Below are 15,483 nucleotides of genomic sequence, written 5' to 3' on the forward strand. Positions count from 1 at the left end.
ATTCTAATAGACAACAAAAAACGAAGTTTTTACCAGTTACAATCACAAACCAGCAATCCAGGATAGTTTAAACTATGTTTCACGAATCATTAATTAATAATTCTTGTACTGGCAGGTAAGTAGTATTTTGGTTATTTACTGATTTATTTCAATTCAATAGATTATCTTATACCAATTTATGGATTTTACTTTGTCTGCTTCATCAATTGTATTCATATTAATAATCACAAACATGTAATATTGGCATAATTACTGTAATTGTTATCTTTAAAAGACAGCACCCTAATGTGGGCTTTGTAATTTCAGCATTTAATTTACCTATTTTAAATGGACTCACACAGGCAACACATTCATGATTTGTATCAATAATACTTTATCCAAAAATCAAAATCGGAAAATTTCGGAGCTGTAGCCTTACTCTTCACAACAATCAAGTTATTTGTATAGCTTTTAAAAGTAAAATTGAAAAAACATACTTCGAATGAAGATGAACCACAAGGCTGCTAAAGAAATAGATCAATAACAGAAGCAGTATTTGTAATTGGATCACTTAAAAATTACTGAAAAATCTAATATAAAAAGGCATTTAATAGAGTTTACTTTTAAATGCCAAGCGTATACCGCTTGAACGTCAACAATACTACAGTAATAAATTTAAACAATACGACTAATAGCATCCTATTAACACAATGCGGGAATAGATGAGGATTCTGTCTGTACGTATTCCTATTTGATTTATTTGTTGATAAAATTATACAGAAGATAGAAATAAGTTTATTGGTACTACCAAATTTCAAAACAGCCCAACATTATAATATCAACATAATAATCACAACTCTTACCAAGCTATTTAATAACATATACGAGACCAACGTATCAAAAAATCCAACCCTAGAGAATGCAGAGAACGTAGACTAACTACTTTGATGAGCCATGTACTTAAAAAACTCCTTACTATCATTCACTCGCACATATATACCAAATTGGATAAATACTTTGAATGTAAAGCGTGATTAGGAACGAGGGAAATGAATTTTAATATTTGCAAGTTATAATACAGAGAGTCAGGGATATTAACCCTTTCAGTACCGCTTGTTTTTAGCAATCGAAAAAATATTTTTTGCCTAAAATGTACTTAAAACAGTTTATATAACACATTTTGGACATTAAAAAAATATAACATGTATATATAAAAAAAATATTATGGATTCATTTGTACCCAAATGTACTTAACCAATTTAAAAAACTAGCGCATATGAAACATAAAAAAGCAATTTCTTTCCTTTTGAAGGCACAAATGGACATTGTACTTTTGACATTTCTATCTTGATTTTCCTACAACCAGGGTTTTTGCATCTTAAAGGTAAAGGTAGCTGTGGGTGCTCTGGAAAATGTCTAATATTATTAAATTGCACCTAAGTAAGAGGTCTAATATCAATGTTTTGACGTTTTGCAGCTACTACTGGACTAGATGTATCGGTTGAAGGTCTTCCCCATTTTCTGTTATTGAAAAAGTTAACTTTTATGAGGGCTTTACCAACTTTCATCCTAAAGTGTAGTAGGTCCATGATATCGTTTTGTGGAATTCCCAAAGTATGCATGTCTCGTTTATACTCTAACCAAGAGTTTGTTGGGACCATGTCAACTGCATGAAAGATTAATCGAACAGTCCACTTCCTGCAACGATTTTTTGTTCTGTAAACGCAATAAGAGCATATGTTATATCTATGCCACCCATGGACTTATTATACTTTTGCCTAACTTCGGGTCGACTTACGTCAATTAAACATTTTTTTTTTTAAATTCTAACGTTTTATTCTTCTTCTGTACCAACCCCAACGAAGTTGGATACCATTATCATTATTACTGGCTTATTATCTAACCATCTGGTTACTAGAATTCCATAAAAAGAAATAATTTGTTTCGCTGATCCTCTCTCGTTTTTGAAAAAATCTTTTACATTAGTAAGAGGTGGTTTAGTCAAATCTATTAATACTCGCAATACCAACAACAAGTATTGATTTTTGGTTGAGAATTTGTAAAAGGGTATAGCTCGTAAAATAATTGTCACGGTACAATGCATGCTCATTAGGTTCAAGTATTTTTGATAATTGCAATACGATAGCTGCACCCTGTCCATATTTCAAATAAGAAGGTTTTATTTCTGTGGTACTACCTTGATAGATTGGAAAATTGTAAATCAATCCACCTTCACCACCTAATAAATACAGTTTTACTCCTCATGGATTGGCTTTGTTTTTATTGTATTGGTTTATAGACAATCTTCCTTTGAAGGGCATGATTTATCTCTTAAGGACTGATTTAAAAACTGGTTGAACTTTCCATAGTTTGTCGTTACTCTGTCTGGGTTCCAGATTGTCAACACAATATAAGTGGATGCGAAGTTTATAAATACGATTCAATGTCATTGTGTCTGGAAAAATATCAATGTTTAAAGATTGGTCCCAATACATTCGCAGTCTTGCACGATTTTATTTCTTGCAGGTTACATGGTACAAATTTCTCAATTTGTAGTTTGTTTCTCAAACTATTTAGTAGATCAAGCTGATATTTAACACAATTCAATAACTCATTAATCTTTATAATTCCAAGAAGTTATATTATATGTTGTAACGCAAAAAAACAAACTTATTTACGGAAAGAAAAGGAAAAAGACAGTTAAGATTTGATTTCACGTGTAGTGCGTCTGTATATCCACTTACACGTATTTCACCCTAAAAGGGATCATCAGAATGGCTATTCATAGACGCTCTGAACGTGAAAATAAATCTTTCCTGTCTTGAGAAGCAACTCTAACATGGCTTCGTATGGACGCAAATAGCGACATCTGATAATAAATCCGTAAACTAATTTTTCGAAACCAAATTCAGATTTTTGCTTTATTCTGTGACTTCTAAGAATTGCAAGTCAAAACAGACGTTGATAAAGATGTTATTAGAGACATGGGCAATCTAAAATTGCATTCCACAACATATCTCCTCAACTAAGCAAAAATCCTTAGTGAATTGGTTTCTAGTACTCATAAAAAGTATACCGGAATAAAAGGAAAAAGACAGTTAAGATTTGATTTCACGTATAGTGCGTCGGTATATCCGCTTATACGTATTTCACCCTAAAAGGGATCATCAGAACGGTTATTCACAGACGCTCTGAACGTGAAAATATATCTTTCCTGTCTTGAGAAGCAACTCTAACATGGCTTCGGATGGACGCAAATAGCGACATCTGATAATAAATCAGTAATATCCGGACGCACTATACGTGAAATCAAATCTTAACTGTCTTTTTCCTTTTATTCCGGTATACTCTTTATCAGTACTAGAAACCAATTCGCTAAGGATTTTTGCTTAGTTGAGGAGATATGTTGTGGAATGCAATTTTAGAGTCCCCATGTCTCTAATAACATCTTTATCAACGTCTGTTTTGCCTTGAAATTCTTAGAAGGCACAGATTAAAGCAAAAATCTGAATTTGGTTTCGACAAATTAGTTTACGGATTTAAAGTTATTTACATTTACAAATAAGTGTAAAAATTAGGGGTTTTTTGGAATGTTCTCAGTCAATTGTTTATATATTTTAATTTAGAAACTTGAAAACCATAAAAATTGTTAAAATCTGCAACTTTTATTTGAAACATTTTTTTTCTAAAATATATAAGAAACGTTTTATAGGCAAAAATGGTTTTTGCAATCTTAATGATTGTTTAAAAAAAAACAAAGCAAAATTACTACGTATAAGATTTTTACGTGAAATCAATAATTTTTTCCGAAATAGACTGGGGTACTGCAGAAAAGACGACATAGTTAGTTAGCGAAGAAAACAATAATTTTTGTTGTATGATTATGTTAAAAGAAATAAAGAAACAGGAAAAAATCCAAACAGAAAAAATAAGTGCTTTTTGTGATTTTTTTTTGTAATAGTGTTTTTATGACTTTTTTTTAATTTTCTATAATACAAATAAAATCCTTCAGTAATACTAGCGTGATATCTAGGGTTTTGCCGAGTCCAGACCGTTGACGACTAACAGTGAAGATAGATCCTAGTTTGAAAAAGAGTAAAATGTTAAAGCCAAAAAAGACTATATTTTAACCTGCATTCTAATCTTTGTATTAAAAATTAATTTGAAATATATATTTAGCATAAAAAAGGTAATATTACTTTGATTAAATAGTATTACATGAAATTTTCGATTATAAAATGATAATAAATGCATTAAAGCATAATAATGATCTTCTAGGTTTAAAAAGCGACCCGGATATTGCGGTTTACAAGTTTTTATGGCTGATTTTCAATTACAAAGTAGCTACGGATGTTACAAGGATTACCTTTTAGTGGAAAATCAACACAAATATTGTGGGAAAAGCCTTTGCGGTCGATATTGTAAGTATAAATTTTAATTTTGTTTTTCACGAGTAATAAACCAACATAAAATGTTTTAATGTACTAATTAACTGAAAGAAACTTTGTATTCCTTTTTTAAGTGTGATCTAAAATTATTAACGCAGAATTAGATGATAATATTTTTTGTAACCATTGTTATTCAACGTCAAGACAAAAACCATTTTGTATTTTAAATGCTTTAAAGCAGTGAAGTGTGGGACGCAAATCTTGGAGGATCGTGTTAAATATCGTATGACCTGACATTGATATTTCGACACATACCATTAGCGATCTTCCTCCATTACTAAGATGTAGTATACTCAATAAATCCTTTATTTAGACTTCACTTTCTACACTCTTACTTCACTTTCTACACTTCGAAGAATTCAATCAGAACCATTCTAATCAAGATGTGGAGTTAACAAGCAAACACCAATATTGCCATCTGGTGACGTCTAAGCAACGTTGGACTACTAGTTGGTCTGCAAACCACAAATCTTTTAGCTTGTGTTACTTAAACGATAAGGTATATATTATACAGCGTGCTTAGCTTAAAGTGTAAGATATATATTATATAGTTGTTTTCCTACGCCTTCCAATAACCAGTCGCCACTCTTCTTGGTTCGTCTATGTCTTGTTCTAGGACTCTTTCTTCCACTTTCAGATTGGTATCTTCTCTCCAATTAACATGGGGCCTTCCCCTTTTTCTTCTGCCGTGACAAGTCTACATTAAAACTTGTTTAGAAAGACGTTCTTCAGACATTCTTTATACATGACCATACTGTCTGAATTCTTAAGTAATCGTCTACTACCGCAATTTTTACTTTTACAGTATTGTGATGTCGTCTGCAAAATAAGCAATTTCTGTGTTGCTGCTGAATGAGAGGTATGCAGTGTAAATTAGGAATAAAATAGGTCCTAGTATGCTTCCTTGCGGAACAGCTGATTTGATAGGATGAAGCTGAGTGTATTTATCATGCTGCTTTATCAGGAAGTGTCCATCTGATAGGTAGGATTTAAGTAAAGGAAAGAAAGGATATGGCAATTGTTTCTTTATCGTATAAAGTTGGCCTTCATAACAAACCTTATCGAAGGCTTAACTGACGTCTATAAAGTTTGCTTAGAGTTAGGATTTACATTTCAGCGCGCTGGAGATTTTTTTTACTATTCTGTGGACCTGTTCATTTGTCCCATGCTTTAATCTGAAGTCAAATTTGTGGTCCGGAATATGTTTAGTTTCTTCTAAGGTTTGAATTAATCGTATCAATAGCTTTTTGAATACGGTAGAATCGGCAGCAAACTTATAGGTCTATAGGATTTTGGGTCTTCTGCTTTTTTTTCAGCTTTTGGTGTCAAGACAATATGGAAAATTTTCCATTGACTCGGAAAGTAATCTGTTCTGATGACGGTATTGAAAATGCACTGCCTGGTTCGTTTGGTACAAAAACTGTTACTAGGTGCTCAGCAAGGCCTGTGGTAAAAGCATAAGCTTTATCTTTGGTTATCTCTGGCTCATTTACCTTCATGTCTCTTTTGTAGGACAATATTGTTTTAGGTGTGTTATTGTTGTGTTACTTTTTGTTGGCTTTCAAAGCGAGTATGTCAGTCTGTATCCTTAGAGTCTACAAGAGAACCTAGGAAATCGTGGATAGCTTTAATTTTGATATTATTTAGTAGCTTTATTAGATCTTTGGTAGCTCTGTTTAGTTTTGCTTTGTCGCTTGCGCATTAGTAGTATTTTTTGTTTCACTGTGGGGTCAAGATCTTTTCCGGGTTTAGTGCAGTCAATAGTCAGGGTTTCTGCATACGTTGTTTTTTGAATAGCCATTGTAAATTCTTTTGTTGCAAATTCTGTTCATTTTTGTCATTTTAATGGAATTGGCAGATTTATTGGTGCATATAAGTGTTCCCTAAAACAATCCAGTTTATATTATGGTTATATAGAGTTGTTTCTCTTGGGTTTTCAATAATTTTATTGGACAACTAGGTTATGATTGGCGAGTGATCCGAGAATAAATCTAGGTAAGAATCTACCTAAAAATAAGTTTTACTGATTCCTTTTATGACCCAAAAGTCTAGTAGATCGGGCAATTTTCTAGGATCGCTGTGCCAATAGGGTGGCCAGTATTTAAGTATTTTGACTTGTTATTTGATATTGCTGCAAATAATGTCCTGCCCTTAGTGGTTATGACCTTAAAACCTCATTGTGTATGTTTGGCGTTCCAGTCTCCACCAGGTATTGTTACTACCATCACTACCTAACCACCAGCTAACGACTATGAACGAGATAATCTTGGTATTGTTCCATTTTATTGTTATGTTTTGGCGAGCAGTATATGGCAGATATTAGTATTGGCCCCGTGAAGTCATGAACGTAAATTGTTGTTGCCTGTTGATAATCTCATGTTGATAAAAAATGGATACGTGACGTGGTTTAAACCACACCAGAAAGCATCAATACACGTATCGCCTAAATACAAGGATTTCGGTGTTGGTGTAGGTGTGGTACTCAGTTATTTTGATATTTTTAGATTATAGGGGAGTTGAAATATTTCATTAGCTGACGGAAAAAATAACAGAGGAACGGGAACCAGAAAAAGTAAGAGAATACCAAAAACTTTGCTAAAATTAGCAAAGGAGTTACAAACAGATAAAAGAGATTCGAATGATGCTAAGTGTGACGCAAATAAGAAATTGACAATTGTCAGCTGGCACGATAATAGTTTTGTATCGCTGTGCTCGAACGCAGTTGGTGCGAATCCTATTTATAAAGTAAAGGGATCTCGCAACAAGAAAAAAAAACGATACTTGTTCCTCAGCCATTTATGGTAAAATTATATAATTGAAATATGGTAGCGTAGATCAATGCGATTTATATAAAACTGATATTAGAGGAAAAAAGTGGTACTTCCGTTTGTTTACTCACGGTATAGATTTGGCTATACAGAATGCTTGACAGCTACATTGAAGAAATGAGGGCACTTTGGATCAATTAGCTCTTCGATGACTCATTGCAACTTTACTTCTTCAACTTTGTACAAAAGCGATTTCATCTTCTTGTGGACGGCCAAGTTTAAGTATGTAAGTTGTATTATAGCCTGGTATTTTAAAGTAGCTATAATTTGTAAAAAGTGTTTTACTTACAAAAATTATGTCTTTATTATTTTTTTGTATAAAAGCACGAATTCCTTGCGTATGCTTGGCGTCATTAAGATATTTTATTAACGAGAGTAAAAATCAGATATATCGTTGTACCCATTTGATTTCTAAGTTACTTCATTATAAAATTTGATTCTGGTATATCATTATTTTGTTATGCAGCTAGATTAGATGTAGTTTTGTAATTTATTTGGGACATGTGTGGTTGTGCTCTCTGGCGTATGTGATTCCAGGCTGAAACGCACTGTTGGGTGTTCTATTGTTATTTGGAGTGGCATATTAAATTGTAAAAAATGTGGAGATGATGAAATAATAATAGCGTACATTTTTCCTGTGGGAGTTTTTGTCAGTTCTTCTATTAGGAGTGGCCTCCTGCGAATGGTGGATGCTTTCTGAGTATACGTAGCACCGATACCGAGAGGGTAGCAGGTATACTTGCCGTGAAATAAAAACTGCCACCTGGCAGTAGTAGGTATAAAATGTACACCCATGAAAATTGTGAATTAGGATTTATGTTTAGAGTCACTGCCTGAGGATCGCCAGGGCATGTCTGAAGCCGGCGCTGGACATGTCAGTATGTGGGACGTCGGTGGCAGGGTGTTAAGGAGGTGGGCCCTTGTCATACAATCAGCTACGGCCCAACGACAAGAAGACCCATAAGTGCGCCAAACAACAAAGTTAGCTCCACCTGCTGAAGGTGCTGCGCTGGAACATCTGCCGACGCTCACTCAAGCAGGATGACTGAGGAAGCGCATGAAATAAACTGTGTCTATAAACAAAAACATTTTAAGCTTCTATTACAAGAAAACAAACCTCAGTCAAGAAACGATCGGCTATCGACAAAATCTGTATGCTGAATTTTGCAGGAAGTACCCAGAGATTCAAGTATCTGAACAGAGAATAGCAGATCAATACGGGGTAATTATAAGAAATAATCTTATCGCAAAGACTAGACGCGATACCATCAGAAGCGAAGTCGAACGGGAGATTACCATGCAAGAAACTCAACCTGTTAATACGCAGAAGCACAATAACGAGTTGCATGATAGCCTGGTAAGTGAAATGGCGCATGCTGTACAAAAGTTTAATGGGACAAACCCACTTAGCAGACCACCGCTACCAAAAATAAACTCTTGTAAGAAACTAGGCGCGCTGTTACAAATTGTGAATACTGAAGTCCTACCCAATTATATTATGGAAATTCATACATTAGAATATTTGCATGTGCTGATTTACTGTGCAGCAAAAGCAATTGCTAATGTTATGGGCATTAAGATCAGAACACGACGGATTACAGAAAATACTGAAAACAGAATTGCACCCTAAGAAAGGCGACTGCTGAGGAAAATTGAATTATTACGAAGGGATATTCTACAAATTACGGAACACATCCGAGGAGTGAAAAGTCAAAAAGTAATTAAAAAAGCTGAAGAAATCATTCTGAACACTCCAAGACACTCACAACATGATCCAGAGAACAACACAGCTCAACACTGTCTGGACACATTAAAACAAAAACTCTCCGTTTATTCAGATCTTCTAAGGAGATACAAAGTTAGTAATAACCGAAAATGCGACAATATACTTTTTGAGCATGTAGAGAAGACTTTTTATAGGAAACTGAATTCCATTGATAAAATTCCAAATAAATCCTACCCAAGCCAAGAAGAAATTCATGAGTTTTGAGGAAACCAATTTTCGACGGATTTTCGTAACAACAATGCTGGATGGATTAAAGACATGACAAACAACTGTCAACACTATAGTAATATTCCTTATGAACCTTTCACCACTGAAGAAGTCTCAAACATTATCAAAGAGCTTCATAACTGGAAATCTTCTGGATCAGACGTAGGTTAAAACTTCTGGCTAAAGAAGTTGTGGAGTGTTCATGAGCTTTTAACAGTACTAGTTAATCATGTTATTTCAAATACGCAGTAAATACCACTATTTCTCACTCAGGGAACCACTTATCTAATATCAAAGGACACATCCTGTGTAGCCCAGCGTATCTACCAACACTGTTCTCTAAATAATATCATAGAGCCTCAACAGAAAGAATGCATTAAAGGTTTCATGGGCTACAAATAACAACTTTCAACTCAGTCATTTCTAACCAGGCATACACCAAAAAAAGGAACCTTTTTACTGCCTTCATTGACTACAATAAGGCCTTTGATTTAGTACGGCTTATAGATATATTAAAATTATATAAATAATTCGATGATAGTATAATGATCTTTTTAAAGAATATAATGATGAAATGGAAGACTAAAATTCAACTTTAAATACCCGGTGAAAACTTAAGAAATCCCAATTAACCGGGGCATTTTTCAGGTGACTCGTTAAGTCTACTTTGTTTCTGTTTAGCGGTGAACCCACTATTTCAGCTACTGAACTCCGCTGACTCAGATTTTAGCATCCCAAATAACAATACTGTTGTGGCGAAGCTTAATCATCAAGTATATGGATGATTTGAAATTGATAGCTTCCAGTCTAAACTACCTGGATCAGATGCTGAAAATTGAAAACTTTCTTAAATTATATCAGTATGCACTTTGAATTAGACAAGTTCCGTATTATAAGTATAATCAGAGGAAAGGTTCAGCCCGGAGGCTTCGATATGCAAGATGGCCAAAACATCGAAGCAATGGGTGAAAATGATATATACAAATATCCCGGAGTAAAGCAAGCAACGGATAATTTACTGTAAACAAATAAAAAACCAAATTAACTTCTGAGTTTGTGCAAAGAGAAAGACAGCTAAATTGGTCATATTTTAATAGTAAAAATCTATTTAAGGCATTAAATACATACGCCTGTTTCGCGCTTAGCTGCTCATTTGGTTTTATAACGCGGTCAAAAACGGATATAGAGAGTCTTCAGCGAAAAGTAAGAACACTTCTCACAAAGGCGCAAAAACACCATCCACGCAGTGCAGTAGAGAGAACAACATTACCGCAATGTCAAGGGAGAAGAGGACTTTTGAACATGGGTGAGCAACTGTATACACAGGTTGTTAATTTAAGAACTTATTTTCAGGTGTAGGCTGAGATATCTACTTTACATCGAGCAATTTGCGCAGTAAATAATACAACGACACTTAAACTGCTCACTTTAAAATGCGCACCTGAATGAGTAAACCTCTGCGTGGACGACATCTCAATGAGATCAGCCAAGATACAGCGTCGAACTATTGGCTGGCATCAGGAAAGATGTTTCCCAAGAGTGAGGGTTTCCTACTTCCCATTCAGAATCAGTTTATTTCAACGAAAAATTACCTGAAATATATTGTCAAAGACCCTTAAGTCCAAAACGACAAATGCCGATATGGATGAAAAGCCCAAGAAACCATCCAAAATCTTACTGGGGGCTGCCAGGCGTTTATTGGTACTGAGTATAAAGAACGCCATGACTCAGTAAAAAAGATTATTCACCAGGAAATAGCTAACAAACTGGTACTTTTCCAGACAGATCATCTTCCTTATTATCAATACTTCGTTGACAGAATACTACTTGAAAACGACAACTACACGCTATACTGCTACTTTGGACAATATAAAACAACAGCTCTTTGAATATGTGAACAAAGAAATTTAAACTAGCCTCGATAAATATAGATGGGTACTGATTTCTTTTTTGGATAATTCTTTTCAACAAACTGAAGTCCAACAAAATTTAAAAAAAAATTAACTGAATTGAATGTTAAAACTAGACTTCTTTTTTCCAAAGCTTGTATTAGTTTTGAACCAGAAGGATGTAAGCTAAGCTAGCAACATCTGAATTATGTGACTTAAGTTTCTTATCAATACCTGCTATTAACGAAAGTGAAAAATCGCTTAGAACCCCAGAGCCTAGGTTTGAAAAGCTAGTTTTAGAAAAACAGGCACATACGTCGCATTAATATATATTTATTTACGTGGTTGTCAAGTTTATGTTTCTAAATAAACGACAACAATATTATGATAATTAGGGCCCTATATTTTTATTTGACATGTTTTTATTTGAGCCGTGAAATAAATATCCATGTAAAAAAAGTTTTTGGAAATTAATTCGCGGACCCCTCAGCCTACGTTGAAGACATGAGAAATATAGGAATACGTGTTTGACAGAGAAAGGCGATGGATAGGGACGGCTGAAGAGAAATTCTTAAGCAGGCTAGTATCCACGCAGGGTTGTTAAGCCAGAATGATGATAATGATGATGGTCGTACTGACCGTTTTGTTGAGGTTAAAGCATTGAAAGCACTAAGATATATTAATTATCTTTTACCGTGGTTCACGGGGTTACCGACCATATTTTCCCATATTCACTATTTTATAGGTAAGGACTTTATTCTCACGCAAGACAATGCGCGACAACATTATTAATATATTAATAATGTTGTAATATTTATACTACATATTATAATTAATTACTTTATTTATTTATTTTAATAAAAATAATATACATTTTATTTCTTTAGAGCGGTAATAATATCGAAATATAATACAACTTAATACACTAATAATTTTTGTACATTTTACAGTTAATATATTTACATGAAAACAATTATGTATTTGCTATTATAGGAATGATACGATATAGCTTTTAAAAAATCTAACCTACGTATTTGTTGGGATCGTAGTTTATTTATCATTTTCTCCAAAAATGCCAATTTAGCTTTAACGGTACTATCTTTAATTTTTGATGATATTTGCAAATTATTTTTTCATCAGTGTCCACTTGAAATTCTTTTAACTTTTCAATAAAAATAAAAATAAAAGGATGCGTTGAAAAAAATAAGAATTAAACCTCGAATGAAAGGATTCAGAGGCAATAATTAATAACCGCTTTATGGACTGATACGCTTCTTGGTAACGGAATCTTGGCTATATCAGGCACCGCCAGCAAATTGGTATCACACTTAGTAACAGCAGTTCTTATAACTTTGGCAGGCTTTTCTGTTATGTCGTCTTCGGCTTTTCTTTTACATGCATTGGTTATCATCTTTATTTTAAGTTTTTTTAGATCGGTTTCATGATGATTTGATCCAAGTCACTTCTTGTGATGGTGAGGATATTACAGCCTATTGTTAATACTTTTGCGAAAATTGAGGAAAATTTATGCTTATCTTGCTTTTGTATGCTCATACCTTCGCTTCCTTTTCCAGCATATGGAGACCATAGAGGTAGTTGACATCGTCGTTATGATTAAGCATTTCTTTCGCCGAAGCTTGCTTAACTTCTCTCTGATAGCCTTTTTGGCATTTAGACCATCATTCTAGGGCTATATGTAACAGGAGGTTTGACTACAGTCATAGATAGCCAGTACATCTGCGTGAACTTCAACTAAATTTACTAAATGGAGTTTGTACATCAATTAGATATTTGACCTCATTCGCCTCTTTAACAATTTCTTCATACAAAGCAGGCATTTAAATATTATCTAGAGTCCGTCTTTTTGTAAAACTGACCACTACTGTTTTACTAGAATCGACAGAGATTTTTTTCTTGTCGCAAATATAAATGTGTATAAGGTAAATTACGATACATTAACACCGATTGTCAGCGGTATTGCAGTTTAATAGTCCAGCCGATCAGCAGTTTTGACACACATTGCAGACAGATCGTCATCAATTAATTTCTTATAAATACTGTAAATTTCTATTTTAAAGTCAGTTGTAATTTAATTAAATAAAGTGCTGTTACTCTGTTATTGTACCGTTAAAACGGCCATTTTAAAAAGTACCTTCGGGAATGACAACCCTTAAGTGGTATAACCAATAATATTATGAAAATAAAATTTCGATCCTATAGATTATGTTCGTCTGTTTGTCAGTAGGTTTATTCTTAGATTGAAGAAACTGTAATATATAGAAATACACTGACAATAGATTCCGATTTAAAACTCAAACTTATTACGGCAACAATTGTCAAAATGGAATACTTGCTATTGAAAGTTATTTAACTCGCAAATAACGATAGATACACTCATTTTGACAATGGATTCGTGATCAGCGTGCAAAAATACGTCTAAAAACGTATCTTGGTTAACTTCAAGTCATAAAATTTTTTCACATTCGGTGAAAAATTTTGTTGACTTCCGGTTTATTTCGATCGACAACTTTGCTTGTAAAGTAAAATTCGCACAGAAAAATGATTTTTTTGCAGATAAATATTTTTGCATCTTACACACTATATTATATTTCAGTAACTTTCGACATGACACATAAAACTCACGAAGATTTAGTTTTTGTGAGCGATCGCTTCTTTTGTGGCCGCGGCTTTTACGCCACGTATGAACAACTTCCATGCCAAGCATCTACGACTACAAAAGTACCAGATGTGACTGTCGTACCGATACCTACAACACCTACAACTACTTCAAGTCCAATTTGTGATAGATACATTGCCGATAGATTATTTATTTTTGAGGTAAAACAAGATAAGGATAGGTGCTCTTTTCAAATCAGGAAAGCTTCACAGGTATTTTTCCTTATTTATTTTTAATTTTAAATACAGATCGCTTATGAAATTTACAAATAATCAATGAAAAGGTAAATGTTACATAATTACATAAATTATATATATATATATATATATATATATATATATATATATATATATATAATATATATATATATATATATATATATAATATATATATATATATATATGTATATATATATATATATATATACAATAAGCAATAGAGGTTTATGTAGTGTAACCTTGTCGAACTCCGCGTCGGATTCATATAATTTCGCTTATTGTGTGGTCCATTTTAATTATTTCCGGTTGATGCCAATATATAATTCGCAGGTTTTGTTCGTCAATTCCAAATGTTCTTAGAATTACGATCATCTTTTGAAGGTTAAAGCAGTCAAATGCTTTTCGGTAATCAATAAAACATGCACTTACATCTAAAATCATATCTCTGCATTGTTGTGTTAACACATTTAATGCAAAAAGAGCTTCTCGTGTTCCCAATGTGAGAAATTGGATTTTTTGGTAATGTTAGGACTGTTGATTTTAGCCAGTCTGATGGTATTTTACCTGTGTCATATATCTTATTGAATAGTGCTGTTCTCAACTCAAGGCTTTTACTTTCGTTCTCTGCTATTAATTTAAGTATTTCGGCGTTAATATCGTCTGGGCCGGTTCCTTTTTAGTTTTTCTGAGCTTTTACTGCATAAATAACTTCTTGAATAATAATTTATAAATAACTGGATGAATAACTTTCTAATAACTTCTTCTCTGGACCTTTTTTATTTATTCGATAATCTGTGGATAGCAAAGAACAAGGTTTATGGTCGTCAAAATATGTCTGAATGTATTCTTGCCATCTGTCTATTTGTCTTCGGTACCTATAATTATTTCGTTAATATTATTGCTTAATATTGTTTCTTGTCTATTTCTGTATATCTATCATTCTTTCACTTATATATGGACATCAAAGTTGTCGTATCTTTTCTGAAGTTGCTCAAATTTTTAGGCATTTTGTTGACATCCAGTTTTCTTTAGCTTCTCTGCACTTTTTTTTAATGATTTTATTGATCAGTTTGTATTCTATTTGGTTTGTTATATGTTTTCATCTTAGATCCATGAGGTCCACAATCTCTTGCGTTATATATTCTTGTTTTCTGTTGTTTTTCGTAAATCCGATATTTTTTTCTTGTATCTTTATTATTTTTTTTTTAAGAGCAGTCCATATTACTTCAACGTCTGTGTTTACCAAGTTCTCTATCGTTTCTATTTCTTTCTCAACCTTGATACTTCTTTCTGTTTTCTTTTCAGTGTTCTTACGTAGTGATATATCTGTTTTTCTTGACGTTTTTTAATTTTAACTTTCAAAAATCTTTTTAGCTTAAAATCCATTATAACTTGAATGTAATCTGCATAAATGTCAGTTCCAGGGTATGTTTTCGTAGATTTTATATACT

The 15,483-nt window shown here is 33.2% G+C and overlaps 1 protein-coding gene across 1 annotated transcript in view; it reads left to right on the forward strand.

The window, feature by feature from the left end:
* Positions 1-15,483, forward strand: part of LOC140448488 (uncharacterized) — a 36,076-nt gene that overhangs the window by 7,518 nt on the left and 13,075 nt on the right. Inside the window, exons 3-4 of the mRNA XM_072541573.1 lie at positions 4,258-4,400; positions 13,752-14,026. Of these exons, the coding sequence (XP_072397674.1) occupies positions 4,258-4,400; positions 13,752-14,026 (418 nt within the window). The remainder of the gene's footprint in view (positions 1-4,257; positions 4,401-13,751; positions 14,027-15,483) is intronic.

The sequence above is a fragment of the Diabrotica undecimpunctata genome, chromosome 8 (assembly GCF_040954645.1).
Source record: "Diabrotica undecimpunctata isolate CICGRU chromosome 8, icDiaUnde3, whole genome shotgun sequence".
NCBI classification, from domain to species: Eukaryota; Metazoa; Arthropoda; class Insecta; order Coleoptera; family Chrysomelidae; genus Diabrotica; species Diabrotica undecimpunctata.